The following is a 27,175-nucleotide window of genomic DNA, read 5'->3' on the forward strand; positions in this document are numbered from 1 at the left end:
TTCCACAGACAAATACAAGTCCAGTTGCCTTCGATTTAATTTGAGAAAGAGATAACAATGACCTGGACGAATGAGAACTTTCACAGACAGATCACAGGACACTTCTCTGCAGTTTTCGGCTATCGTGAATTATGACGTGTAATAACTAATAACACATTACTCCAAATGATTACAGCTATTTAAGAATGAATCTTTTAAAAAAACACTGATAAATGCCTTAATATTTGTTCACAACTACATACCATTTGTTATCGTGTTATTATTAAGTGTGTAGTCTGCTTATGGATGCTAAAGAAGCATTAAAATTGACAAGGACAGTCAGTGTGTAGCAGAGATAACTGTGCTGAGTTTGCCCTTGTTCTGCAGTCTGCCTTGATATTTGTAAGCCAATTAGCTAGATTAAAAAGCATAATCAATACAGCAGCCTTAAGCAAGCCCACTGTCTTGTCCTCAGAAAAACGGCTACTGCCTGTCACTGCAATGTGGACACAGTTTTGGGCTTTGGTGTCTTCTCTCCTAAAGTTTCACTCTTGCTTGGGCATTTGTGGAATACTATTAAACTAACTATTCTTTATTTTACATCAACTAAACACCATGTCTGGACTCTAAAGTGACAGTTTTGTGACACAGAATTACAGCTTCCTCTTCAGTTGGATAACGTGTCTTTTTCAGGCATCAGTCGATAGTTTCATGGGTATTTTTATGGATCAGCAGCTCCAGGTTCTCATTGATTTTGTTAGAATCCCCACTGTGTATCCACCAACTCAAAGGGATATTGCTCCTCTTTTTCCTCCCTGAGCGGTCATTTGAGCCTTGTTGTGTGCCTTGTAAGAATCCAGTCATCTGTGTCCTATTATTCAGAAGATTGTGAATAGGAAGTCCTCATCTGCCGGATAACGTGACAATGCCTCTGTTATCTTTTTGTTAATTTAAATCTTGGCACAGAACTCCCCAAAAAGTATCAGTGCTTTGCAAAAGTCTCCATCTCACCGATTAGTCTTCTCCTGGGTCTAAAAAGCAGGAGCAGAGTGGGTCGTTATTAATTTAAATCAAGTGAGACAGTGACAGCAGGGTGAGATCATGTCTCACTGTCTTCAACCATTTTCTCAATGTTACTGGGGAAAGCACATGTGCAACAGTCACACACACAAAATGCTTAGGACATGCTCAGTAGATTGTGTTCTGGTTTACTTGCTAATTTCCAGTGGTGGAAAGTAATGTGAGAGTGCGTTTACTCAAATATTTTTCATTTTCTGCTACTGTATTCTTCTATTTCTCAGTTCAGTGTCTCCCCCCTTTTTCTATATCACTGCAAACTGAATATCCTTCGGTTTTACACTGTAGGTCGCTGCAATGGGCCTTTTCCACTAAGTTAGATTTTTTTTTTTACATCTAATAGATCAACCAGTTCATTGATTAAACTGAAAGATCATCGCGAAAATCAATGGAAATTAAAATAATCATCGCCTCAAATAGGATGCATTGGTTAGATTATTCAAATTGCTCATAAGTGTCAGATGATTGAAATTAGCTCAACCTGTGAGCCACAACGTTACATAGGCTATTACACGTTTATATCTGTAACGATAATCCATTATAAAAATAATAGAATATAAATCCAACAGGAGCCATTCTGCACATTTACTATTAAGATTTTAAGTATAATTTGCTGATAATACTTAAGTGAATGGCTTTTACATCTAATGATATTTTTTACACTGTTGCTTTTTGTTTTACAACAGGATCTAATCTAAATAGACTTCTGCCACCGCCACTGACTATTTATTCATTTTCGATCAGCATTATTTTTTATTTATTGTGTTCTTGACCCCGTGTTGAAGCTTTCAGAAACTTTTCAAGCAGCTGAGCTCGGGAGTGTACCTTTGGATTGTGCATTAGTGCCCACGGTGCAGAAAGTGAGTAACGGGGTTTCCAGTGAGTACAGTGCCCTCAGTGCGCATGACACAAGGTAACACGGCTGCACTCAAGTGAAAATCTAAATCCCTCTGTTTTCTGAGGACTACCTCAAGTAAGGACGCACGGGGATTCTCTTTTCTTTTTTTTTTTACCCAACTGCACAACCAAAACGTCTTGTTTGCTCTGCTGTCCTGATTCACAGCGCAGACTCCTCTCACCATAAGCGCTGAGAGGATGCAACATCTACATGAAGGCTGCAGCTCCGCACTTCCCTAGAACAAGCAAGGCTGAGGAGAAATGACTTTATGTGAGCACGGGAACGGGCTTTTCCTGCGACACATGCATCTGTAACTGTGGTCTTTTGTGGAGAAACATTTTGGTGCAGGGCACCCAGAGGATACTACTACCAGCCTACTACCACTGCTTGCATTTGCACAAAGAAGCGCGTCTGCTTGGATTTAAGCTGCAGTCTACTTCACACTAACTGCATTGGCACAACTGTAAGAGAAGATGTATCCATCATGAAACTATGCGCCGACTGCTTTTCTCATGAACTCTGTTGCGGACCTGCAGACTTACATCCACAAGTGGAGCCTTTTTTTAACCCCCCCACCCCCCACCACCCCTGTCTTTCAGCCACAGATAATATCACTTCACAACTACAATGAGACAACGTGGTGGGCTAACTAGAGCAAATGTTGCCTGTAGAAGTGCAGTGAGAGAGCAGGACAGTGACTTCCAGAGGAAACCTGCAAACGAGTGAATGCCGTCTCTGATGTGGAGCTTGTCGCTGTCCGACGCGCGAGTGGTGCTGAAATTTGGATGATGCCTGGCCAGCGACTGCAAGGCTGCCGCTCCCTGCACTTCAACGAGGACAACGGCCGCTTCGTGCTGCTCGCCGTCCTCATCATACTGTACCTGCTGTGCGGCGCTGCGGTCTTCTCGGCCATAGAGAGGCCCTCGGAGCTGCGGGCTCACGGCCGCTGGAACGGGACGCTCCTCAACTTCAGCGAGACCTTCAACATCAGCCTGCAAGACCTCAACTCCTTCCTGCGGGAGTACGAGGCTGCCATCGCCGCCGGGATCCGGGCTGATGCTCTGAGGCCACGATGGGATTTTACAGGGGCTTTTTATTTTGTTGGAACTGTGGTGTCGACTATAGGTGGGTGATCTATACAGCATTCACTGATTTTCCTGACCTTTGTGTCCATTTGGTATCAGCAATGGTGTCCTCTAAATACTTGTTGAAAAACATGCATTATTCCATGTAGCCAAGCCCACAAGCAGCCTTATAAAAATAAACTCCAAGAATGCCCAGTTCACACCATTAAGACAGGTCTTTTATTTTAGAAGGAATGAGTCTAAATAATGGTTAAATGTGGGACCTCATGACCTGATGAAGCCACATTCAAGACAAATATGTTGGAGAATGGTTAACATTAAAGTGGCTTCTGTTTGGTAAATAATCATATCATTACAGACAGTCTGGGTGTCTAAAGCACTGGAGCTGCCTTCCCTCCAGGCTGCTTTCTTTCCTCTGGCTTATGTACAGAATAACAGATTAACATTTTTGTTTTTTTGTTTTTTTCCTAGTCATGTGTTACATTTTGGCTGTGAGGGACTTTGGCAATGGGGGTGACATCTGACTGGCCTGCCATTTGGAATGGCACACTCATCCCTGGCTATAGGACAGCACCCATGGGTGCAGTCTTTTTTGCTACATTTCCATTCAAACCAACAGGAATGTCAATGAGAAGCCCCGTCTGCTCCCCCTCGTTTAACATTTGCCATGCAATAGGTCAGAAAAGAGCAAGTGTCCCTCGCAGGGTATCCCGGGGGCCAGTGGTGTGGTGCACTGCATGCCTGATGGCTCCGAAGCTCACTCTATGCCCCCCCCTCCCTCCCCGATTGCTAGAGAGGTCCCACAGTATACAGTGAGGGAGTGAGTGTGAATGGATGAACGAGCAAATGAACACACTCCAGGTAATAATTTGATCTGACAGCAGCTGTCTATCTCTGACCTTGCCCTCAACACACAAAGACACATATATACACTGTGATACCCCCGGCGCCTCCTATTAATTGAAAACTGTAGGGAGTGGAGTGATAAGGAAAACTAATGACTGTGTGTGTGGTTGCACAGCGAGAATTGGATCCACATGAGCAGAGAACCTGTCAGAACTTTATTTACTTCAGACCTGCAGGAAAGCTTCACTGGCTCATCCGCTGTCTACTGCTCTCACATATATAGGTGCACAAACGCAGAGCTCTCAGGGAGTCCGTGCACTCAGCTCACACAGTCACGGGGGGGGGGGGCACAGCAGCTGTGCTTGTGTACATATCTGTGGTAGGTTGAAATCCTTTGTGCTTCACTTGTCATGCAGCAGCGCAGTCTTCTCCCAGCAAGCAGATCATATAAACTGACTCAGCTGCTTCGGGGAAAAAAGGGTGATGTTGAGATTTTCTCTACAGTATTTGTCTTTTTCATTTGCACACATGTATTTCTGTCTGGATTTCCATCTGGCTTTGATCTCCACTCCCCCCACCCCTTGGGCTTCTGTGCTACTTTTTCTGCATGCTTGTGAGCTGGTGATATAAAAGGGATTTGGGGGCCTCCCCACACAACTCTTTATCAGAGCGGCATCCCCCTGCGCGTTCAGCACACTCCTCCCAAACACTTCCCACATCTGACTCTGCTGTGGCAAAAGCTTCAAATCAGCAGTGACACTTTGGTCCCCTTGATGTGCCTCCACAATATCGCTTTGAAGAATGAAAGTGAAGCTGTGGCCACTTGAGGCACAGTGTTTCAGCCAGGTTCACTGGCCATTACTGCTGCACTTGGTGTGTCGTTGCTCAATTTCAGGAAATATTGCGGGAAACATAATGAATAGGATAGCAACTTTTTCTTAAATATGAAAACGTATACAAACAATACAGCTATGTAATGTTTGTTCTCAAGTTGATTACAGTTTTATTCCTGAAAAAAATATTAAATTAAGATCACTCGCAGCTCTGAGGAACTTCTGACCGTATCACATCGTGCTGTCACTCGGCAGATGTTGTCATAAAACTGTAGATTTCGAAAATTTCCAGTTTTTCTGAGTACTTAGAGGGCTTATATATGTATATGTATATATGTATATATATTAGCAAATAGAGCAATAAATTGATGCCGGTTTTCCCCAGTGGCCACTCATGGTATTGCAATGAAAAAATACCCTGCAGCTCAAGAAGTATTTTCCCCATAGACCACCATTATAAAAGAGACCTATGCGAAACTTTTCACAGAGCACCTGGAGCTGCAGACAAGGTCAGTTATTAGTTTTCAGTCTGGTTTCATAGTTCTAGAAAAGCTATCTTTCTTTGCGTGACCTTATCGTCTTGTGTAGTGTAGTGGGTGTGTGGGAACATGTGAAAACACTAATGCACAGGAGCAGTGGGCTGCGTAGCATGGAAACAAACCCAGAGGCTTTTGTGCTCTGCAAACAGTTTTCATGCAAGTTAATGGGCGCTTTTTTCAGTCCAGTTCCCAGTTCCTATAATATTCTTTATTTTGTGCACGTTAGCATGTTGATGCTAGCATATACTTCAAAACACTTCTGTGCTGAAGTACAGCCTCTCAGAGCCGCTAGCACGGCTGTAGACTCTTGTTTTTTTTCCCCCTTTGTTTGATCTTGTTGACACACTGGTTTGAAGAGTTTGTTTTTGTCGGCATCCAACTTGGTTGTGTTGTCCTGCCCTACATACTCAGACACAGCTTTACTGTCTGCAGTCTCATTAAAGAGGGAATGGAGTCTGCTCTGTAAACAGAACTTCTATTAATAACAAAAGTTATTCATAACCCTCAAGGCCGATTGATAGCTAATGACGGCCAATTAGGACAGCACTCTGTGACTGTTTGTGGGCCTATACATCTCGTAAGTTGCCACAATGACAATTTGGAGAAATAGTTTGTCAGTTTTGAAGTGCTAATAGGGTGATACTTGTCTGAAAATCAAGTGTACTAAGTTGACAGTTAGTTGTTTGGCAGTTTTCCACATGATAATCTGCCGCAGGTTTGGATTGTGTTCTGGGCTATTTATTGCTGGGGATATAGACTCTGTCCTGTCTCTTCTTGCCCCTGGCAGCCACTGCAGCTTCTAGCTCCATCACACTCATATCCACCCACTCAGAGAAGTCACAAAGGCAAACCAGCCAAATAGGACAGTTTAACAAACAGCAGAAAACAGACACGCATGCAGTTCTTCTCTTTAATGAGGCCTGATTTAACCTCAATGCAGTCCACAACGTGCAAAATGAGGAGAAATGCCAGAGGTGGGTGGAGTTAAGAGAAGATGAAATCCTGCTAAACCCTTGTACTGTGCTGCAGCAACATGACAGAGCGCTCTTCCCTCACCAGGACAGGCATCACAGACCACTGACTGAAATGTGATCCTTAAACCAAAGTAGCCTCATTAGTCTTATGACATCAGCTTATGCGATTATGTATAGTTTAGGTTGACACTGTAAAAGAGGTGTTGCATGTTTGTAGTGTTGCATCAGAGTGGTTTTACAGCCCACAACTTTGCTGTTTTTGTTCACTCTCACCCTGTCTACTACCTGCCCAGCACCAAACAACAGTCAAACAAAGTTAGTGACTAGCTGGCAAACACAGAGCATTTAGCAGCTAGAGAGCCTGACTTTTTTTTCTCAGGATTTAGTGGAGACCAAAAGTTCCTTGTTTACTTGCTACTGCTACCTCTTAATGCTAAGGAAGAAAAGACGTAGTAATTTTATAACGCACAGCTTGACAAGCACACTTGTGTGTGGCTAGTTGTAGCTAGTCACCCGTCAAAGATCCCAGGTTTATTTTCAATGCACATGTGCAAACGTCCAACAAAATGCTTCTCCCCTCTCTGCTTGAGAAGCCCCAGCCTTTGTCAACGGAACGCGACCACGCCCATGAAAATGACAAAAAACAATAGACGCAGCACCGAGTAGTCAACCTAGCTTCCAGAGACAATGGCCTTCTGTGGCCCCAAGATGGCAGTAAATTACAAGATGAATGCGAGCAGACAATGCCAGATCCTTCATCTACGGTGGCCCTGAGAGCTCATGCAGTGCAAACTAAGAATACATATGCAAATTGACAAAACACTTAACAAATTCAGAAAACATCTTCATCACTTTGTTAACACGTGCTGCAAATAATGACAACACAACGGAAGTTTTTCCAGGGGACACTAAAAAGCGATGAACCTGGCTGGGACGCACTTGTTGTTCAGTATCTTGTGACTTTTGACGTTAAAAGCATTGAGCAATAAGTACGCAAGTGCGTACCAGCCGAGTTCATCACTAGTTATTTTTGGGCTTAATTCAGATAGCGAAAGAGAGAGAGAGAGAGGGGGGATGATATGCATCAAAGGGCCATGGATTGTACTCGGACCCAGGCCCCTGCAGTTAGAACTACGCCATCATGGCACATGCTCTACCAGGTGAGCCACCATGGCGTGAAACTCTTCCGCTGTGAGTATTTGTAAGCGCGTTTGTGTATTTGTTTGGGTTGTAAGCCTTTACAGCACATGTTTTGTCAAATAGATGAAGATGTTTCCCGAATTTGTTTGTGTTTGGTCTATTTGCATGTTTTTTTTTGTTTTTTTTTTTACAATGAGGGCGAGTCACTTTGAAATATTGCGTATTAAGGTTTTAAATTCAATGCCCAGCCAGTGCCTAAGTGCATAATTCATCCAACTTTGCAGACTTGGACTATTTTTTTTTTGTCCGGCTGTGTTTGGGATGTCAGATTTATGTGCAAAGTTTGGTTTAATCTTATAGCTCTACATCAGGCAAATCACCCTGTGGAAGACTATGTGAAGATGCACCCTGCCCAATGTAGTGAGACTGAACACCATATAGTGTCTGAGAAACAGATGTTACGTGTTCAGCAGGGAGACTACAGATTCCTGTTCCTGTGACATGCATATAATTATTTATCAGGTTTTGTATTTTAGGTATTTCAAATGAATTATCTTGTAATCATATATAAAAAGAGTTGATTTGCTGTGATCAAAAAGTAATAACTGGACACAAACACATTGTGACATTACATTCAGTTCCTAAAACAAGTATGTTGTGATAATGAAATCGTAATGGTGTTGACTCAAGATGACTACAAGCTTGTTTATGTCATGATGGAAAGATTTAGAAAAATTGAGATTACCCATGTCCACTCCCACGATTAGTACTCAGCAGTGTGAGTGAACAGTTCTACCCGGTGGGTTAGTGAGTGTTATCCTCCTCGTATTCTTGTGCCAATTTAAAAGGTGCTGATTTGGCTGCAGGGTCTCATTGATGTCTACTTGTGAGGTTTGTGCGACTATTACACGCCTGTCTGACCAGGGCCACCGTGTCTGATGGAGAACCGCAAACCAAATTTGTTCTTTGTACTGTACGGTACTGCGCCTTGTAATTCACGTGTCTCTGAGGTTACAAGACAATGTCACCCCAGACTGGCAGAGCGTGCATTTGGCATTTAGGTATTGTGAAATGTCACATAATAGACTGAAGTGGATTCCTGAAGGCAGTCTGTGTTTTTGTTTTGATGTGGTGTTCTTATTTAGATTAACTGCTCGTTGCTGCCTCGCTGGGACAAAACCATCTGTGTTGTTGCTACTGTGTATGTTATGAATGTGCTTTCAGGAGGTGGGTGGGAAAGTCTCGCAATCTGTGAGAGCAGATTCACTGGTGCACAGCGATGTTTCAGACTTTTTCTTGCCTTCTGTCTCTCACGTCAGCACTGTTGCTAGACTGTCCCACACATTGTTGACTCCTGTCTCGCATCAATCTCAAATCTAACGACTTTACTCCTATGCTCATAACTACCACAGCACACTAATTTATTTGGATTCATTCATTAAGTCGTTTGTAATCTCCCGTTCACCTTATACTGTGTGTATCTGTGGGACAACAGTGTAATTGTGTTACACAATAGAAGCTGCTCATATTGCACAAGGGGTACATTTTTATAATGAGATGAAGATCACTTTACAAAACCATCTGAGGCGGGTCAGTGTGACTCTCTATTCTCTACCTAGTGTCTGCTGCTGTCTTTTCCTCCTCTCTTCTCTTTAGATCTCCTGCTGGGCTGGTCTGTGAAATCCCAGTCTCAGAGGAAATGTACGGTATGAACTGCATGGTGGTGGTGGTGGGGGTCTCTTTAGATTGTGTGCAGTCCACAACAAGTCTGTCCCCAATCCCAATGAGTTAATGGAGCTGAATTGCTCCACTTCTGCACAGGAGATCCATAAGACTGTGTCTTTGTGTCTAGTTGGTTGTGTAATGCAATTTCTGCCTTAAAGCTGCACTAATCAATATTTTCATGATAACACTGGAAAAAATTACAATGCATTATGTGAAAGGTGTCACTTGCAAACAGCTTTATACAACTTTTTTTCACACATGCAGTGGGACTCCACAACGCCTGGAAACAGCTTGTGATGCGAAAATGTGTTTTACAATTGAAGTAAATTTCCAAATATTGGAAATAACCAATAATAACTGTAGTACACTTCTCTTTTTTCTACAGTCAAGTCTACAGCCACATTAGCGCTTCTGTGAGGCTATAGGAACACCGATGCTTTGAGCTAGATGCTAATGTCATCACGCTAATGTGCCAACAGTGTAAATGCTATCATGCCGATGTTAAGCAGGAATAATGTCCATGTTCACCATGTTAGTTTAGTATGTTATGCGAACATTTGCTAGTTACCGACAAACGCAAAGAATAGCTGAGCCCGAGGGGAATTTCGTTTTGCAGGTATTTGGCCATAAACCAAAGTATTAGTAGACAAATAAAATTTCAACCTGATTATAAAACTAGATAAAAACTGAAGGGGCCATCAAAGTGATCATGATTCATCCTGTGTGTGTAAGGCAAACTTACGGAGAAGCAGAGGATTCATCTTAGTTCACTGCTGCTCTACAGAATAGCTATATACACCTCTGCGCTCGAAGTGTCACAGTGGGTCATAAATCTACCCTGACTTGCTAAGGCGTGCACTCGCCCACATACAGTAACTCACAGACTCAAATCATCATGGCCGAGTGATTCCAAGATCATTTTAGAGGACACAGCAGATTTGCTGGACTTCCTCCTCCTCAAACTGATTAGCATTTCACTGATTCTGCTCTTTGCACTGGCAAGGCAAAGACAGGATAAACTCTTTGTGCTCTTTGCACTGCGCAGTACTCTGACCTGCTTTCCATCAACATTTTAATTTTTTCATGATGTTAATAGTTTGACCATCATCAGTTCCACTGACAACCCAATTTGCACTGGTGCTGATATCAATGCTGACTTGCAGCTGTGAGATTTTAAACTTTCCCCATAACAAGAAAAGTCCGTCTGTAGAAACTTTTGGACGGTTGGCACCTTTTCAAGGCAGTAAAAGCAGACACACACTTGCAGTGGTAAAATGCCGCCATGTTACAGAAAGCCTGCATTGCAATCCACTTCTTCACCGGCGGAACATTTATCTGCATCTTGGGGTCATGTATATAAATAGTTATCAATGTTAATAAGATAACAGCAAGTTGGCAAAAAGCGTGATTTGTCAGCCGTCCATCTGTCTCTTTGTGTGAAGGAGGGGCTGCTTGTATGAGAGCAGAGAGAGAGAGAGAGAGAGAGACAGGAGGACATGCTGCGATAGTGCATTTTCCAAATGGCTAAATGCAAACACACTGGAATAGTATGAAATGTAAAATAGATGGATTGGTTGTCAGATTTGAGATTACTCAAAAAATCTCCCAAACACAAAAACAGTGGAACTCATGAGAGAAGAGGCACACATGAATTTTGAGTGTGACCTTGAATCAGTGACATGGTTCATCACGATGATTAGATTACTAGATAAAAGAATTGACAGAGTACTGTGTCATCCCTGGAGCTTGAGGTCATGGGCTGCATATTGTTGGGAGATATTGCATGTTACACAGTTATAGTACATCTACTATGGAGAGAAATTACATGCAATCCAAACAATAGAGCTGGTTAAAAATAGGTAACTGTATACGTGTAGTGTGAGCCGCTCCTGCAATATTTCCATGTAATGTGTTTGAATTAGAGGAAACAGCGCTTCTGATCCTTAGAGAATAATGTTCTTTCAGTAAAACCATGTGAGCTTCTCACTGAATCCGCTCGTATCCATGGAAAACACCAGGATCATACAGAGCCGGATGCGTGGCATATATTTCATCCTTATGCCAGCATTCACATATTATTCCGTTACTTCCAGGCCGACAGCCTTTGCCTTCGAGTCAGACGGTCTCAGACTCGTAGCGGGCCCTCTCTGTTAATAGAAAGTAAAACGTCATTTAATTATGAGCAATAGAGCATTGTCTCATCATTTCTCTGAGGCACCTTGCTGTGGTTTCTCTGTCTATGATCCAAGATCATTATTGCAGTTGTCAGTAACTTAGCAGTCCCTGACAGGAATCAGGCTTTAGCCCTGCCTTAAATTTCAAGGACTTGTGATTTCACATTAGTGTTAATGAAAAACTATTAAATCGAAAATCTGCAAAACCTCAAGCATTCATTCCCGGCCGGCATCTGATCTGACTGTTTTCATGTGAGATGCCTCCAAAACTGAAGAAGCCACAGACATATAGTACATGTAATGTAGCGTTACCATGATCCTGTATGATCTGTATGATCTATTATGGTGAACATGGAGGCTTATCACACTGATCTGAGGGGGAGATAGTGTTTCAACAGCTTCACCTGAACAGGTGTGTTGACTTTGGGGAATAATACAAGAGGGCCTTATGTAGCTACGCCTTTATTCAAACATTGACTGTGCATACAATACAAGATAATAGGAAACACAAGGACATAGCTCTTAGATCCATCAGGGAGAAGCTGTTAATCTGTCGAGAGAATGACTCCTCAGTCGAATGAAAGGACAGAGTCTCTGTTCCCCTGAAGCCTCATGACTTTTAATCTTAATTTTACTTATTTAGGCCCTGTCTTCTTTTCTATGCAAAACCACATATTAACTCACATTATTTTTTTTTCTGTGAAGATGTAAAATAAATCAAAAAATGAAGAAACGAAAGAATAAATGTTGGTGCAGATCCAAAGTCAGTGCAGCATATTTTTTTGACAATAAATCAATACGGGCAACGGTGGACTCATCAATCCTCCTCGCTCTCTTTGCCAGTGAGATACAATTTAAAACACGAATCGCCCGATTCAGTGAAGAAGGTGCAAAACGAATCACAAAATCAGAAAGTGTCTGATTGACCAGGTTTGCTTTACCTTGTTACTTCTAACAGTGTGTATCCATCTGAGCTGCTGCTCTGATAATTTATATCCGTATCGACCAGCTTTAATGCCTCTTAGCTATATACAATATTTCATTATGATCCCCTCAGTCCATTATTTCTAATTATTGCACAGCCATGTATAGCACAAAACACTCATTATCAATGCTTTGACATGCAGAACATTAATGTATCGCCTTTACTGTGTGTGTGGGTGAGCTGGGTTTGAAATTCAAAGCCACATTGTTTTGCTTCAGGGCCCCTTAGAATATATTGTAGTGTGTGTGGGCTTTGTGTGTTTTGTTAGTATTTTTGTAGCCTTTATTTAATTTGGGCATGCAGCGCACAGATCTCTAACTAGACTTGGCATGTACAGTAGGTGATCTATTCTTTCATCTGCTTTTTGTAGACCTCTCAGCATAGTGTGAATGTTCCTATTATTACCCAGTCTGCCAGTTATCCTGGCAGCTCCTCAGCAGATGGCGTGGTGATGATGTCTTGGGTCTGGCCATGTTGCTGCTTCCTCGGCCCTCTGTCCTCTCTGCAGCCCCCCGCCACGCCGCCCCGTGACTAATGATTTCCTGTTCGTCACCGAAATACAGTCATCAGAGGGACGGGCGTGCGTGGCGTTTTCTGCTGCTGCTCTTATCAGGCCAATTTACGACTATTCCCACCAGTGGGACTCAGTTGGTTTGACTGGGAGCTTGTTTTTAAGCTCATTAATTGGGGACATGGGGAGGCAATAGGAGGCAGAGATTGGATTTTCGGTTTTCAAAACAGTCACATAATGAGTCTTTGGGTCCGTTTTCAGGCCTGCAGGGAGCTGTGTGGGGGGATGTTGTCCTCGAGGATACACAGTGACCTTCAGACTCATTGCTACTTAGAGAGACAAGTGAATACAGTACAGTACATGTCCTTGCGCCAAACACATAAACATGGCTGTGAGTGCTTTTCGTTAGTCTTTTTTCTCATGTCCATTAGGAGCATTTGCCCACTCTGGCTGGCTCTATTGTATATTTCTGCTGCACTGTGTACTTCTTTAGCTTTTGCAGATTATTTCTGACTGTCCTTGTATTCTCTCAATTGTCAGCTCACACTTAATGCAGACTTCTCTCACATGAGACTGAAATGTGCTCGGCTTTCTGATGGTTGGCCTTGTGAGGCTATTTTCCAGTAAACTGAATCAATATGCCTTTATCAGGATATTTTGTTTTGTAAAATGTGTCAAGCGGGACCCGAGCAAATAAACCATAAACTCCAGGGTGAACAAGAATAACTCTTCTACACATATCAAGTATTAAAAAGACTACTTTCTTTTAAACTGACAACTCAACAAGGTATCCTATCTGCCATGTCGTCTGTCGGATGTGTCCTCTGGTGATGTGGTGTCTGATAATCTGTATTTTTACCAGTCTGAGACGAAACGTTACAATTGAAGCATCAAATCTCATTCATTTACTTGCCAAGAGCTGTCTCCAGTGGTGGAAAGCAACTCTTGTTTTGCTTCTATTTCTATCACTTCTATCACCACTTTCCTATACTGAAGTTAGCATGCTAACCAGCTAGCTCCTTTAATGCAATTATTCAAGTTGAGCAATTCAAAATCACAATTATAAATGATTCAAATTCAGCTTCTAGTGACACATACTTCTGCGCATACACCTTTTGTCCTTCTCTGGGACTAAAAAAAAATGGCATAAAAGCATTTCTTCTTCTGAACATTTTTCATTACATTTTTTTCAAATAGCAGATATTTAAAATAAGTGACACAACAAGGCAACTCATTTCTGAATATCTACTGTATACTGTGAGCTGAATTTAGAGAGAACACACAACAACACATCTCAATGAAAAATTTGTTTAATCATGACTCCATTCCTATGTCACCGCATGTGGACAGTTTTGGGACCATGTTATGCAAACCCCAAAAAGCAACACATAGCTCTTTGTTGCACTTTTTGTTTGTCTACAGCACCAGGTCCCTGCAGTGCAATGCAGTGCAAAATTGGAAAGTAAGTAAGATGAACATCTAAAACCATGAAAACCACATGACAAAAGAACTGAATCAATATGAAATACAGACTTAGGTATCCGCTTTTCTCTGTAATACATGATCTGAGTTTTATCTTTATTTCTACATCTGCATAAAGAAAAGTTCCAACTTTCACAAACTCTCACCCCAACACCTGCTGCTTAATTTCAGCCAACCTGTTTTAGTCATTAATTTGCACATGCAACTGAGACTCAATAGAGAGCTTTCACAGCTTTATTACATTCCCCACCAATGCCAGATTTCAGTAATTTGAAGCTAAGGAGATCATACTTTACACTATCAAAAGCTTCTGAGGATTGAAAAAGCAACAAAAATCCTCTTACGAATAGTTGCATGAGTGCACATTGAGAAATGGCTCAAATGAAACTGAGATTGGAATTTTCCCCCTGAATCAGAAAATAGTCCCTTAGTATCAAACTCTTTGCATTCTGCACAGTGACAATTGAACATTCGAGAACTAACAATAAAAACATATTTTGGAGGTGAAGGTTTACAGGCCATTAACAAACATTATGTGTGCAAATATGTAAAAAGTGTTATTATGAAAATCAACTTAAAGAAATTGAAACTGGCTTGAATATGTATTCAGTAACAGTAAACACTGAGTCGACCTTATGTATAGGTTATGTATGCAATTAAAGCCCACCCAATATCAACTGATATCGATACTTGAGAATCTGATTCTCTGATGTTTGATATATGTACTTGTTTTTTAAACACACATATTCAACATAAACTCAATTCAACATAAATCTTTATTCTTCATCTTCCAATAAATATGATTCATAAAGAATTGTGACATACGATATGTACTGAGTGTGTAATTTGAGTGAGACTGAGATACTATTAATCAGTGATCTCAGATTTACTTTTTACCTTTCTTCCTTCACTTCCCAGGAGTCAGCATTTCAGTTCAATCATGGGCTAGTTTTACAGCGTTGTTAAATGGGCAACAGCAAGGGCCCCTGGGTAGTCTTAACACCTTTTGGAGGTTTTGTCTACACTGATTTGTTGAATGTCTTTGACAGTTAGGGCCCAGGATGTGTAAGTAGCAATACAAGATACCGACTGGGGGTGATGCGGACCAGGAGAAAATAAATTGTCATCTGTTGCACAAACCGCAACAATCTATATCCACATCTACAATTTTACCTGCAGTAACTTCAGCATTAACTGTATCAGAAAGTTCTACAACTCTGAAACTACACTACAGTTGAAAGTTGAGCTTCAACTGCAAAGTACAACTTCTCTCTCAGTGTCTCAGACAAAGAACCCAGGGGAGATCTTTTCTTGACCTGGAGAAACTTTCTTTTTCAGCCCTGTGCCTCTCTAGGCAAGCCTACTGTTGCCTGTTATTTATATCTAAAGCTTCAATACATTGTCATATATGTGTGTCGTACAATGTGTGTGTGTTTGTGTGTGTATATATATATATATATATATATATATATATATAACGCATATGATGCATATGTATAATGCATCACAATTTTCTCATATCCAGTAATGCCACAGTAGTTTAGTTCTGCCCTTTCCAGGCCACAGCAGTACATCTGTGCATTGCAGCAGAAGAACAGCAGGCCCACTGTTCAGGGCCTCAGATGCCCTCTACTCTGCAGTCACAGAGATAAAGTCTCTCAAAGAAGAAAATAAGACTCTAAAGGAGCAAGTCCACCTGGTGAAAATTGGACGGAGGCACATGGAAAGGCCAGTTCCAAGAGGAGCTCAGACAAAAAGATCCTCAGAGGGATCACCAGGAAAAGGCAGGGTCGCTTCAAAGCCTACATAGATTGTCTGGCTTTGCTTGTTCAGAAAGACACAGAGCTAAAGAACAGTGAAGAGCAGTGGAAGAACAGATGTGACACACTGGAGGCAACAGGAGCTGACTCTGAGACAGGAAAGCTGGAGGAGGAAAGTGTAGGGGGAGGAGCTGGAGGAGAGCAAGATTTAAAAAAAGCAGCTGAAGAAAAACTGAAATCAAATGGAGCCAGAGAAAAACAAGATTCAAAACAAGCAAGAGGAGAACAAGATTCAAAAGCAGGAAAAAGATGGAGAACAGGAGGTGGAGGAGGAGACACAGAGCAGTGAAGGTAAATGAATGAGAGGGGGGAAAAAAGAAGAAACCAAAGAAGAGGAGGAAGAAAAAGAAGACAGGGGTTAATTACAACTAAGTAGATACTTTACCCACTGCACATTTCCCCCCTTCCCCATTCCACCCCTTTATCCACCAATGCCCCCTTCTCTCCCACCCCTTAAGTGAATCTGTCTGTGTTTGCCTCTCTGAATTCAGATACAGGAACCATGGCGATGATCAAATTAGTCTTAATGCCCTAAAAGAGAGCTGGTTTGGCATGGTTTACTCAGACAACAGAGAGGGTCAAAAATAGAATATAATATGGACGATTTGGATGATTAAAACAGCGCTATCACTAATGGTAACACCTGAATCATCTGCCTTCACTATTTTAGAAAAAAACTTCCACCTTTGGTCTTCCAATCTCCCACATGTCTTCTTCTGGTTTGGGGCTTTTTTTATGGTATATTTTAGACAATAGTTTGCTTCCAACTTTGTGCCAATGGAGACTGCATGACAGCATGTCCCGTTTCAACGTGGATCAATGCTCAAGAGGTTGGTGTAGAAGAACTGGATAGGACTGGAAAAAAAGTGTGATTGTGTGTGTAAAAAAAGCAATACAGCATAATACCTTCCCATAATGATCTGCACCTGCAAAACGTCTACTCGCTGCACCTGCCTTCTATCAAGCACCAATCAGACAGCTTCAAAACCAGATCGTTAACTTTGTACACAAAATATCCCAAAATATACACGAAGGATCATCATAACATCCGCTGAGCAAAATGGTGCTCCGCAGGGAACTTATTGTAACTCAGTTGACAACTTGTCCTTTAATGTGGCGAGACTCAAAGACTGACTATATTTGTAAGATAGCGCAAAATATAATGAGTGAATTACTGTGATTACTTGTTTACTGGAGGATGGACCCTATGTGTTGTTAACTTTCCACACCAAAACATGAAGATAACTGTCCTGCATTTGAACTGCTGAACTTAAATAACTGCATTTTTTTTTTTTTAAATGAACCATTTGAAATTGAATTAATTTGCTCTGAAACAGTTTGTGACCCTCACTGAGAATTCAACTCTGTATATACTTCCACATTCAGTTCTCACAGTTCAAACTCAGCTCTTGCAATTAAGTGACTTAGACACACATGTGGTCGTTGAAGAGGAATCTTTGTCATGTTTTTGAACAGTAAGACCTGCTGTAGAATAACACAGTTCAACATCTTACCAGGGCAAATTTCACTCCCTGAGCTGAGGGGCGTTTGAACAGTGCACTTTAGATTATTTAATAGACCACTGTGAGCTCCTTTGTGCCATGGGCTCTCCAGATAATGAAATACTTGTTGAGTTTTATAGATTTTGTACAGTTCTCCTTCACTCAGAGTGGCTCTTTGGTGCAAAACTGTAATGATTGATTACTGTTTGGAGGCGAGAGGTCTACTAAGTGTAGTAAATGAAATGCAGAGCATTCATGAAGTCCATCAATAATTCTATTAGCAACGCTCTGGGTAATTTGTGCTATTTAAGTCCTGACTTTAGTACACGACTTAATGAGCCATTGTAACTTACCATTGGTCTTTAATGGGAGCTGCTCAGTCTAAATTGTGTCAGCTCTCCGATTGCTCCTGAGCACTTGTGATTTAAACTCGACCACTGGTGATGAAAACGGACCTAAACAGTGAAATCACCACAGTCATCTAACAGACTATTTAGGTCTTTCCCGCATTTCATTTCCCCGCAGTTTGATAACCATTAGAGCATCTTCTTCCCTTAAAACTGTCAAATGGTAATTAATGGATTCTAATGGCACCATTTCCATCACTCTCCTTCTGGTTAGATCTCTAGTGTGTAATTACCTGTGTAAGCATCATTAGCCATTAGAGCATAACATCAATTTCTATTTTGAGTTGAGCATACTTTATTTAATGTTAATGGGTAAATACTCTCCCAGGGCTCTGATTGAATTGGATTAGTACACATATGATTTCCTGCTTTATCAAGTTCTGCTGAATTAAATGAGTCGTCCTGGCTGTGGAAAGACAGTGACAGTGGAAAGACTGAGGTGTTCACTGAGGTCAGCAGCAGGATCACTGGTCTGGACTGGTGACTTCAGTCGTAGAGTTTTAACATACAAAAGAAGAAGCCTTTGTGAATGATGTCACACAGTGTTTACATCTTTGGTTTCAGCTCGCCTGTCCTTTATATTATTTTTCTGTTTTCCCTAATGCGTCTTGACACAGTAGTCTGGAGTAATGGCTCTGAAATGCTACACTGAATCGATGCCTGGTGTCTTTCCCTCTCTTAGGTAATTTACTTGGTAATGAGAGACGGTGCAGAAGACTGTCTCTGCGCATGCTGAGAAGATGTAATCTGTTTTCCCTATGATCCAGTTGGGTTACACAGGCTTGGGCTGCTAATTAATTAACTATGAAACAGGAAAATAGGATTTCACCGAAGGGCTTAATTTGGGTAGTCGCTGCCCCTCACCTTCCAGTAAGCCGACGGTCGACGGCGCCTCACGTGAACTACTGTATGTCACCATCTTTGACAAAACCAGATAATCTGCTGTCTGATGTAATGTATAAAACCTGCAGGAGTCTATCTCTGTGTGTGTGTGTGTGTGTGTGTGTGTGTGTGTGTGTGTGTGTGTGTGTGTGTGTGTGTGTGTGTGTGTGTGTGTGTGTGAGGCCATAAGGTGTGTGTTCTTGTGTGGACATGTGGGGTTATATTTCCGCTTGTCTCTAAAAAACAATCTGTATCAATCAGTGTTGATCTAAATGACCCGGCGTGTCAACAGCAAACCTTCATGAGAGTGGTTTTCAGTGCGAGAGATAAGGTCAAAAAAGCCATTTTGGGTATCATAAAGGACATATTGGCTAGATATTGATGTCATTTATTACCTGACAAGGATGGTTACAGTCGGGCTGGTGGAAAAGGGGGGAAAAGCGCTGCCCTAATGCTCCGAGCAGACTGAAATGGAGGATAGCCATGATGGAAGAATCAATTAACCTTGGCCTGGAAGTGAACTGCTTGATCTTTCAGCACGATTTTATTTGTTGACAAATATACCATCTGCTGTTCTGTGGATAAGGGGCACGACACCGTGTGTGTGTTTAAGTGTGTGTGTGTGTGCTCACATTGGCTCTGGGATAGAAGAATGAGTGCTGAATGTGTGCATACAAATAAGAGCAGTGAATTTGCACATGAAAAATCAAACACCGGTAAATGTAGTGGAGATGTGTGACTAGTCTCGTACTAGCAGATGCTTATATGTGCACTTGCTGCCTCTATGAAGTATTTTCTACATATGACATGTTTTACATTAAACATTGTCATTTTGTGCTGATACAATCAATTATTCAAACCAGAGTTTCCCAACCTGGAAGTGGACCCAGCAAATAGGAGAATGGTCACAGACACAAGACTATGAAAGGGACAACAAAGAACAACAATATTTATATTACACAATCTGACAGTCCACCACTGACAGTCGGTTGGTCTGAAATGCTTCAACAACTATTGGATGGATTGGCATGAAATTTGGTACAGACTTTCATTTATAGCTACACCTCCTCTTTGATGGTAGTGGAGTGCTGGAAGAATTTATATTATTACTTGACCTCACAGGAAAGAATAATGCACTCAGACTGAGACACTCAACAGCAAATGTAACATTATGGGCTGCAGCTGTAAAGCCAGAGCCGCATCTGTGACACTCCTCGAGATTGAGAAGTGCTCCTTCAACACGAAGCAGAATCCATAAACATCCTCTCCTCTCCTCTCCTCTCCTCTCCTCTCCTCTCTCTCATATCCCCTTCCTCAGCTTGAACACTCAATGTAATTGACTAAGAAATCAGAAGATAGCAGGAAGCCAAATCACATAGTACTGAAAATATATATATATATATTCAGAGGGCTTACCTAAACTTATTGCCGGCATTCTCCTCCCCTCAGTATAGCCCCTATGTCCTTGATTTTAAAGGCCCACGAGCAGCAACAATAACAGCAAATACTGTATATAGACATACAGGCTGTACTTGCAATATCATGTGATTTTCCACAATCCAAATATCATCTAACTCACTGTATGTCAGAGTAGTATTTATAGTTCCTGAATGAATGCTCATAACGTTCGGTAAAATATGAAGTGTTAGCTTGTTGATATTACTCTTCTCTTGAATCATGTAAGGTCCGCACAGAGGTCCTTCCAGGTGGTAAACATTGTTTTTTATTTTGTTCTACTTCTAATATACTTCTAATAACTGTAATACCAGCTTCACCTTTGGGCCCATTTTGCTATTCTCCCCTCATTCTCTCTCACTTCACCACACACATCTTCATTTGCAGTGCAAAACATTTTTTTTTTTAATTATCCCTTAGTCACTTTTTATCATCCTCTCATTACTATGACTTTACATTAACTCATATTCCAGAGAAAGCTTACAGTCTTGTATCAGCATCAGCACAAATGATTATCCAGCATATTACTTGTATGCACTCCACTCAATCCCTGCTTTTATGTATTTTTTCATTACTGGCACAAATGTTTACAAGTAAGGTTTAAGCCTCATTTAAAACCCTCATTTGGATTTGAGGCTGTTTTGTCTTTCATGCACCACTTCCCTCGTCTCAAACCAGAGATTTCCTATGTAAGGAAACTGAAGACATCTTGTAGGTGAAAATCTGTTTTTGGCCTCACTTAAGGGACTAACTGTCTGATATACCTCCTCTGTCTCTGCAGGTTTTGGGATGACAACACCTGTGACAGTTGCAGGCAAGGTGTTCCTGATCTTTTACGGGCTTCTGGGCTGTGCTGCCACCATCCTCTTCTTTAACCTTTTCCTGGAGCGCATCATCACACTGCTGGCCGTGGTGATGAAGGCTGTGAGGGAGCGGCGAATCAGGAACAGTGGTATCCTTCCACCAGGCATCCGCCATGATTTCTCAGCCTACTCCCTCCCAGGCTGGAAGCCGTCTGTGTACCATGTGATGCTGATTCTTGGCCTGTCAGCCATCACTATCTCCTGCTGTGCATCAGCCATGTACACCCCCGTGGAGGGTTGGGCGTACTTGGACTCGCTCTACTTCTGCTTTGTCACCTTCAGCACCATCGGCTTTGGGGACTTCGTCAGCAGCCAGACCGCGGCTTACGAATACCAAAGCCTCTACAGGGTCGCCAACTTCCTCTTCATGCTAATGGGTGTGTGTTGCATCTACTCGCTCTTTAACGTCATCTCTATTGTCATCAAGCAGGTGCTCAACTGGATGCTGGAGAAAATGAGCTGCTTGTTTTGCCAGCGCTGCAATAAGGCCAACGCCTTCCTGGGCAGACGCAATGCCATCCGCCCGGGCTCCAAGCGTCGCAAGGGTCGGCTTGGCAAGCCGCCCGACTCTGATGGACCTTGTGACAGTGACACTGAGGGGCGCAGACTATCGGGGGAGATGATCTCTATGAAAGACCTGGCAGCCTCCAACAAGGTGTCGCTGGCCCTCATGCAGAAGCAGCTGTCTGAGTCGGCCAACGGATATCCCAGGACAGTCTGTGGCAGCTCACGCCATAATGGTTTCTCTGGGGGGGTTGGCGCCCTCGGTATCATGAACAACAGGCTGGCAGAGACAAGTAACTCCAGGTAGAGGGTAGAGGACCTAGTGAGATAGGAAACAAATCATGGGAGCTCTTTATTCTCATACTGTGTAACAAACCCAGAGGTTTATCGCCATAGAAAAAATATTGGATTGCCAGTGTACCTTGTTATGCATGATTTTTTTTGGATACTTGTGGAATTACAAGCCTGTGGTGATAATACAGGTAAATGATGGTGATGGTGATGGTTTTGGTGATGATGATGGCATGAAGAGAGAACCTCAGAGTCGACTAAAAAAAAAAAAAAACTTAAGTTGATGTGGAAGCGTGGGGACCACCCATCGCCCATTTCATTAACCTCAAACCCAACCCAGAACAAAACCACTGAATATCTCTTAAATATCAGTGTTAGTCTGCAGAGGAAATAGTCTGTTATACACGCTCAATATATCGGACTGAAATGTTGTACTGTAAAAGAGCCAAGGGAAGCATACAGTGTAACCTTTACTGTTTGGGGGGTTTTGCCAGTTTATTTGAATGTACATATTGAATGCTGATAGAAACATGACAAGCGTAATCACTGAATGATATAGCACATACTGATCTATGCATTATACTTCTCATGCATTTCTTTGCACCATGTATAGACCTTCTATCGATTTGGCAAATCCCATTCCTTCTTGACATGGGTCAAGTTTTTTCCCTCAGGTGATTAATGTCATTTCTGGGGGCAAGTGTGGAAAGAGGAGTTTCTAAGTGTGGCCGTGATGTAGCTGATTTCGACAGGGCTGTAGTGAGGGGAGGTTTTAAATTGCACCACAATAAGGGGCTACAAAGAGTAGTTTCAGATTCCTCGAGATGGAGATAAGAGCAGTGTTGAAGAATGAAAATCCATTCGTCACGAGAAAGGAACTGGCCTTTTTTACTCAGTTGAGAACTGCTTTGCTGGTTTTAAACCGTTGACTTGAAGGCACCGTCCAACTCTTTCTCTATGTTCTTTTTCAAGTTTATAGCCATCTGCAAGGAAAACAAATGATAAAGGCTTTCAATGTATTAATTACACTTTGAATGCAGAATGTAGACTTATGTATTTGTAAAACAGAATAAATGAAAAGTTAGTTAATGTTTGTTTGTAGTGAAATATGAGGGAGTGGGGGGAGATGGAGAAGGAAGCAAAATACGGATAGTTTCATCCCGCAGGCACATTATGTTAAATGATGCAGATTGAAAGTAGCTGGGTCAATCTCAGATGCTGCAGTGGAAAACAAAACCCTAAAGGATTCTCTCACTTGCATTGAATTATCTCTTGTGGAATTTTTTTTTTGTTTTCCTCAGACTTCTTTGCAGACGCGTGGCTCTCACTGTAAAACAAAGCTTGATCAAAAATTCTGCAGAGGCTGATTTCAGCGTAAATGTGTAGCCAAGGTTTAACGGATGGAGGGTGTATGCGGAGGATACAGTGCTGCCCTGTCAGGCTTCACGATCAATGTCCATGTTGCCAGTAACTATCTCTTCCAAGGCATCTGTGATTTAAAGCCGCGTGATGGTGTTTGATGTTCGTAAACAGCAAGACAGAGAAGAAGACGCTGGTAGTCAAACCGTCAGGGAGACGGTGATGAAAGAAGAGAACTAGAGAGGGGGGCTGGTGACAGCAGCAGAGGTAGAAGAGGAGGTGTGTTAATCGACTCCCTTCAGTTCCAAATTCATACCCATTATAAATCAACAGCCTCTCGCAGCCAAGGGCTCAACTTTTCCTGGCATCTATCTTCAGCATCTAATATCATCCCAGGTCGCTCACTTCTTTTTTTCCTGTCATCTCTGCATTCATTTCACACACACTGCACCAAAACCCGCCTGCTTCCTTTTACTTGCAGATCTTGGCTCTCTCCTCACGCTCATCACCCTTACACTGTGAATATCAGACATGTCATAAATGTGTGTATATATATATACATATATATATGTATATATATATATGTATATTTATATATAAATATAGCGCTGGAACATCTTAAAAAGCGCTTTTACAATAAGGCTTGACTGGATCTGGGTCTTTACTTTGTTGATTTTCATCATTTCAGAGCATAGAGCTGAATAATTTCCTTTACTCCCCAGTCTCACCAAGAGGAATAGAGAAAATGACTCAGGTAGTTAAATCTTCAGGCTTGTCTTAGTTTTTCCTGCATGCCATTATGGTAAAGCCATACAAGATAGATGTATATAAAACAGAGGACTCTTTAAAGTCTATTTTTCTACATACAGCTTTCAGATATCTACACGTGGAAGACTGACAAAGTCTCACTGTCATGTCTCTTACACAATCAGTCAACAGATTGATGAGATGCAGCATTTAGAGCTTGACTAAACTCTACAAATACGGATATTAGAGTCACAAAGTGAACACAAGGTTTTTCAGGTGTGAAAGAATATTTTGAGAGTTTTGGAAATACTCATATTCGCTTTGTTGCAGACAGCTAGATGAGAGGATTGATACCACTCTCATATCAGTGTGGTAAATATGGAGTAGGAGCTGGTTAGCTTAGCATAAAGATGGGAGCTATTTAGTCGTAAACCCACATTGAGTGTTTTTTACTCTTTGCTGTTTGTACAGTTTGAACAGACGAGATATACTGTGATGATTTGTTATCATTAGATTAAATGGTCGGCAGATTATCTTTGGACAGAGCCAGGTTAGGGTTAGGCTGTTTCCCCCAGTTTAGGGTATTTATGCTATGGAAAAACTAGCTACACTTTCCTGACAGTAACCTCCTGGAGTCTCCGCTGGTTACCTAGCAACTGGTGACATCCCCCACCCCCTAACCCCCCCTCGTAAAACAGCGAATTGTGGAGATGTAATGTGTTGCGGTTTCCTCCAGTTTCCTGTCTTTATGCTATGCTAACTTCCTGGCTATGTGCTTAGATAATACAATCTGCCTAGCAGCACATCTGAAGCTCACTAATCAACACATTATACCTCAATGTCTAGTTTTATGACTATCCAGCTGTTGCCCCAGTTTTCTGTCTTTATGCAAAGCTAAGCTAACCGGCTGCTGGCTGTAGCTTCAATAATAGCCTATGTGTATTTCCTAAAATGTCAATTTATTCCTTCAACAATTCCCAACAGAGAAGCTCATGAGCAGCAGAGTGAGCGTATATTGGCAATGATGATATGAAGCTGGCATCGCCGGGGGGGGGGGGGGGGGTCATGTGTTGCCACACTGTTTTTATCTGTGACATTGCAGCCATAGAAAAGTGTCAAACCCTGAGACATTTGAGGAGGAGTATGGGCTTGCTGTAGCAAATGACATACTGTAGTTTGAATTCAGTGGTGTTTCCCTGCTGTAGTATTTCACGAAGGGAGGGAGTTTTGCTGGCACATCTCTACAATAATGATTCTTGAATGGCGTTATATGTGAACCTTCATTTTCCCTCTGAGGCTTAAGGTGACAGTGGCAGAGGTTTCAGGATTGCTTACTGATTTTTAAAAGCCCCTCCTGCCATCAGCTGCATCATATCCTCAACCTTACTTTTGACAAGGAGCATGTGTGTGTGTGTATGCATATGTGTGTCCAAACCAGTGTGTAAAAGACTGATAATGAGAATTAAGGGACTGTGAATGTTATCTTAAATGCTTCCCTAAACATAGGTCCCCCAGAAGTTATTTGACTCAGTATAATATCCATTAAAATGTATTTTCCTTAAGCCTGAAATACATCAAGCTTTTAAGACATTGAATATAGTATTTAGAGTAATGTTTGCTCACCTAAAATGCATGCGTGTCTTGAAATCAATTGCCTTACTTTAGTCCTTGCATATTACAAAAAGGTTCCTTATTGAAAAGATTATAGTGATTAGAGCTTGTGTGTTGTACTATACAATCCTTTTGCATTTTGCAAAATTGATCTCCATTGATTGCAATGGTTTTAACTGCTCCACTGTCCTCTGTGTCTTCTGTAAGAGGAGATAGGCGGTCTTAGGATTCCCTGTATGTTTGTGTTATCAGCAGAAATGCCTCTTTGATGTGATATCACTGATTTTTCTTTTTAGTGTAATTAATTGCTCTCATGTTCTCATCCAACACAAAATTAGACTGAAGTGATGCAAAATTTATAGCCCACACTATTTGTACATAATAAGGGTGAACATAGCAGACTTGGATCACAGCACTGTGTAAAGTTGTCAGCATTCATTTAATCTTAAATTGTTAAAATCAACACTGCCAGTGTTTATTCCACTCAACACATATTCTACTGTATTCACACTGGAAATTCTGCTCTGTAGTCAACAGCACTTTGACTGTAAAATAGCTCCATTAAAATGTCATGCTCCATAGCTGTTACAAGCCCCATAATAAAACAATTTGTTTGAAATAAGCAGAGACTGGAGATGTTGTTAGTGGTGATCTCGAAGGCTGTTGATGGTGCTAATGGCATTATCATTTATTCAGCAATGCTATTATTATTTTGTGATCACAGTATGATTCACAACACTGTGCTTGCTCTCCACTTTCCTCTGAGGAAGAGTGCGTGAACTCTTTTGTATTTTGACATTGTTAACACTGCTCGTTTCAGGAACAAAATATATTTATACTAATTTGGCTGGAGCAAACTGGAAATGGCTGTTACCAGCGGGCAGGTAAACAGCTGAGTGGCTCGGTAACAGGATGATGTATTACAGCTGTGCTTGGCTGCTTCTGATCTTTAACAAGAGTCACATTGTTGGCTTTGATCTGGATCTTGATTTCCGAAACCGCAGGACATATGTGCCTGGTGTTTTTCATTATATATATATGAAGACGGATGATATGGAGCCACAAACTACAGAGATCTCAATTCAAAAGCTGCTTCAGGTGTCTGTAATCCACAGTTATGTTGAGCTTTGCCTCTATCAACATCTACAGCTACACCTTGGTGTGTATCTCATGTTGCTTGCATTGTGGTGTAACATCCAGTTAATGTATGCAAATTAATTCTGTTTGCAAGTTGCACATTTATACCAATGATTGTACTTTTATATTTATGTAATTAAAAGTAAAACCTACATGAAACAAGAGGGGGTTCCATTAAACACTGATATTTACTGATGTTCCCTTGATTTTCCTAATTGTTATTGTCAAATAATGGCATTATGTTTATGGTCAATATTACACTATATCCACAACATTCAAACATTGAATGACTGACTTTGAAAGTGAGACATCCCTATTTGCTTCACTTCTTAGCCACTCTTGTTTAACT

At 41.6% G+C, this 27,175-nt stretch overlaps 1 protein-coding gene across 2 annotated transcripts; it reads left to right on the forward strand.

Moving 5' to 3' along the window:
• Nucleotides 1-1,994: 1,994 nt before the first annotated feature.
• kcnk12 (potassium channel, subfamily K, member 12) lies at nucleotides 1,995-27,022 on the forward strand. 2 transcript variants are annotated; one of them, XM_056396321.1, is made up of 2 exons: nucleotides 1,995-3,079; nucleotides 21,096-27,022. In XM_056396321.1, exons 1-2 carry the CDS (start codon nucleotides 2,740-2,742, stop codon nucleotides 21,986-21,988), a joined length of 1,233 nt encoding a protein of 410 aa, XP_056252296.1. In that variant the 5' UTR covers nucleotides 1,995-2,739; the 3' UTR covers nucleotides 21,989-27,022. The 2 variants fall into 2 exon arrangements, with proteins under 2 accessions (XP_056252296.1, XP_056252298.1); XM_056396323.1 differs by lacking the exon at nucleotides 1,995-3,079 and adding an exon at nucleotides 7,204-7,422.
• Nucleotides 27,023-27,175: the final 153 nt, after the last annotated feature.

This window comes from Seriola aureovittata, chromosome 14 (assembly GCF_021018895.1).
Source record: "Seriola aureovittata isolate HTS-2021-v1 ecotype China chromosome 14, ASM2101889v1, whole genome shotgun sequence".
NCBI classification, from domain to species: domain Eukaryota; kingdom Metazoa; phylum Chordata; class Actinopteri; order Carangiformes; family Carangidae; genus Seriola; species Seriola aureovittata.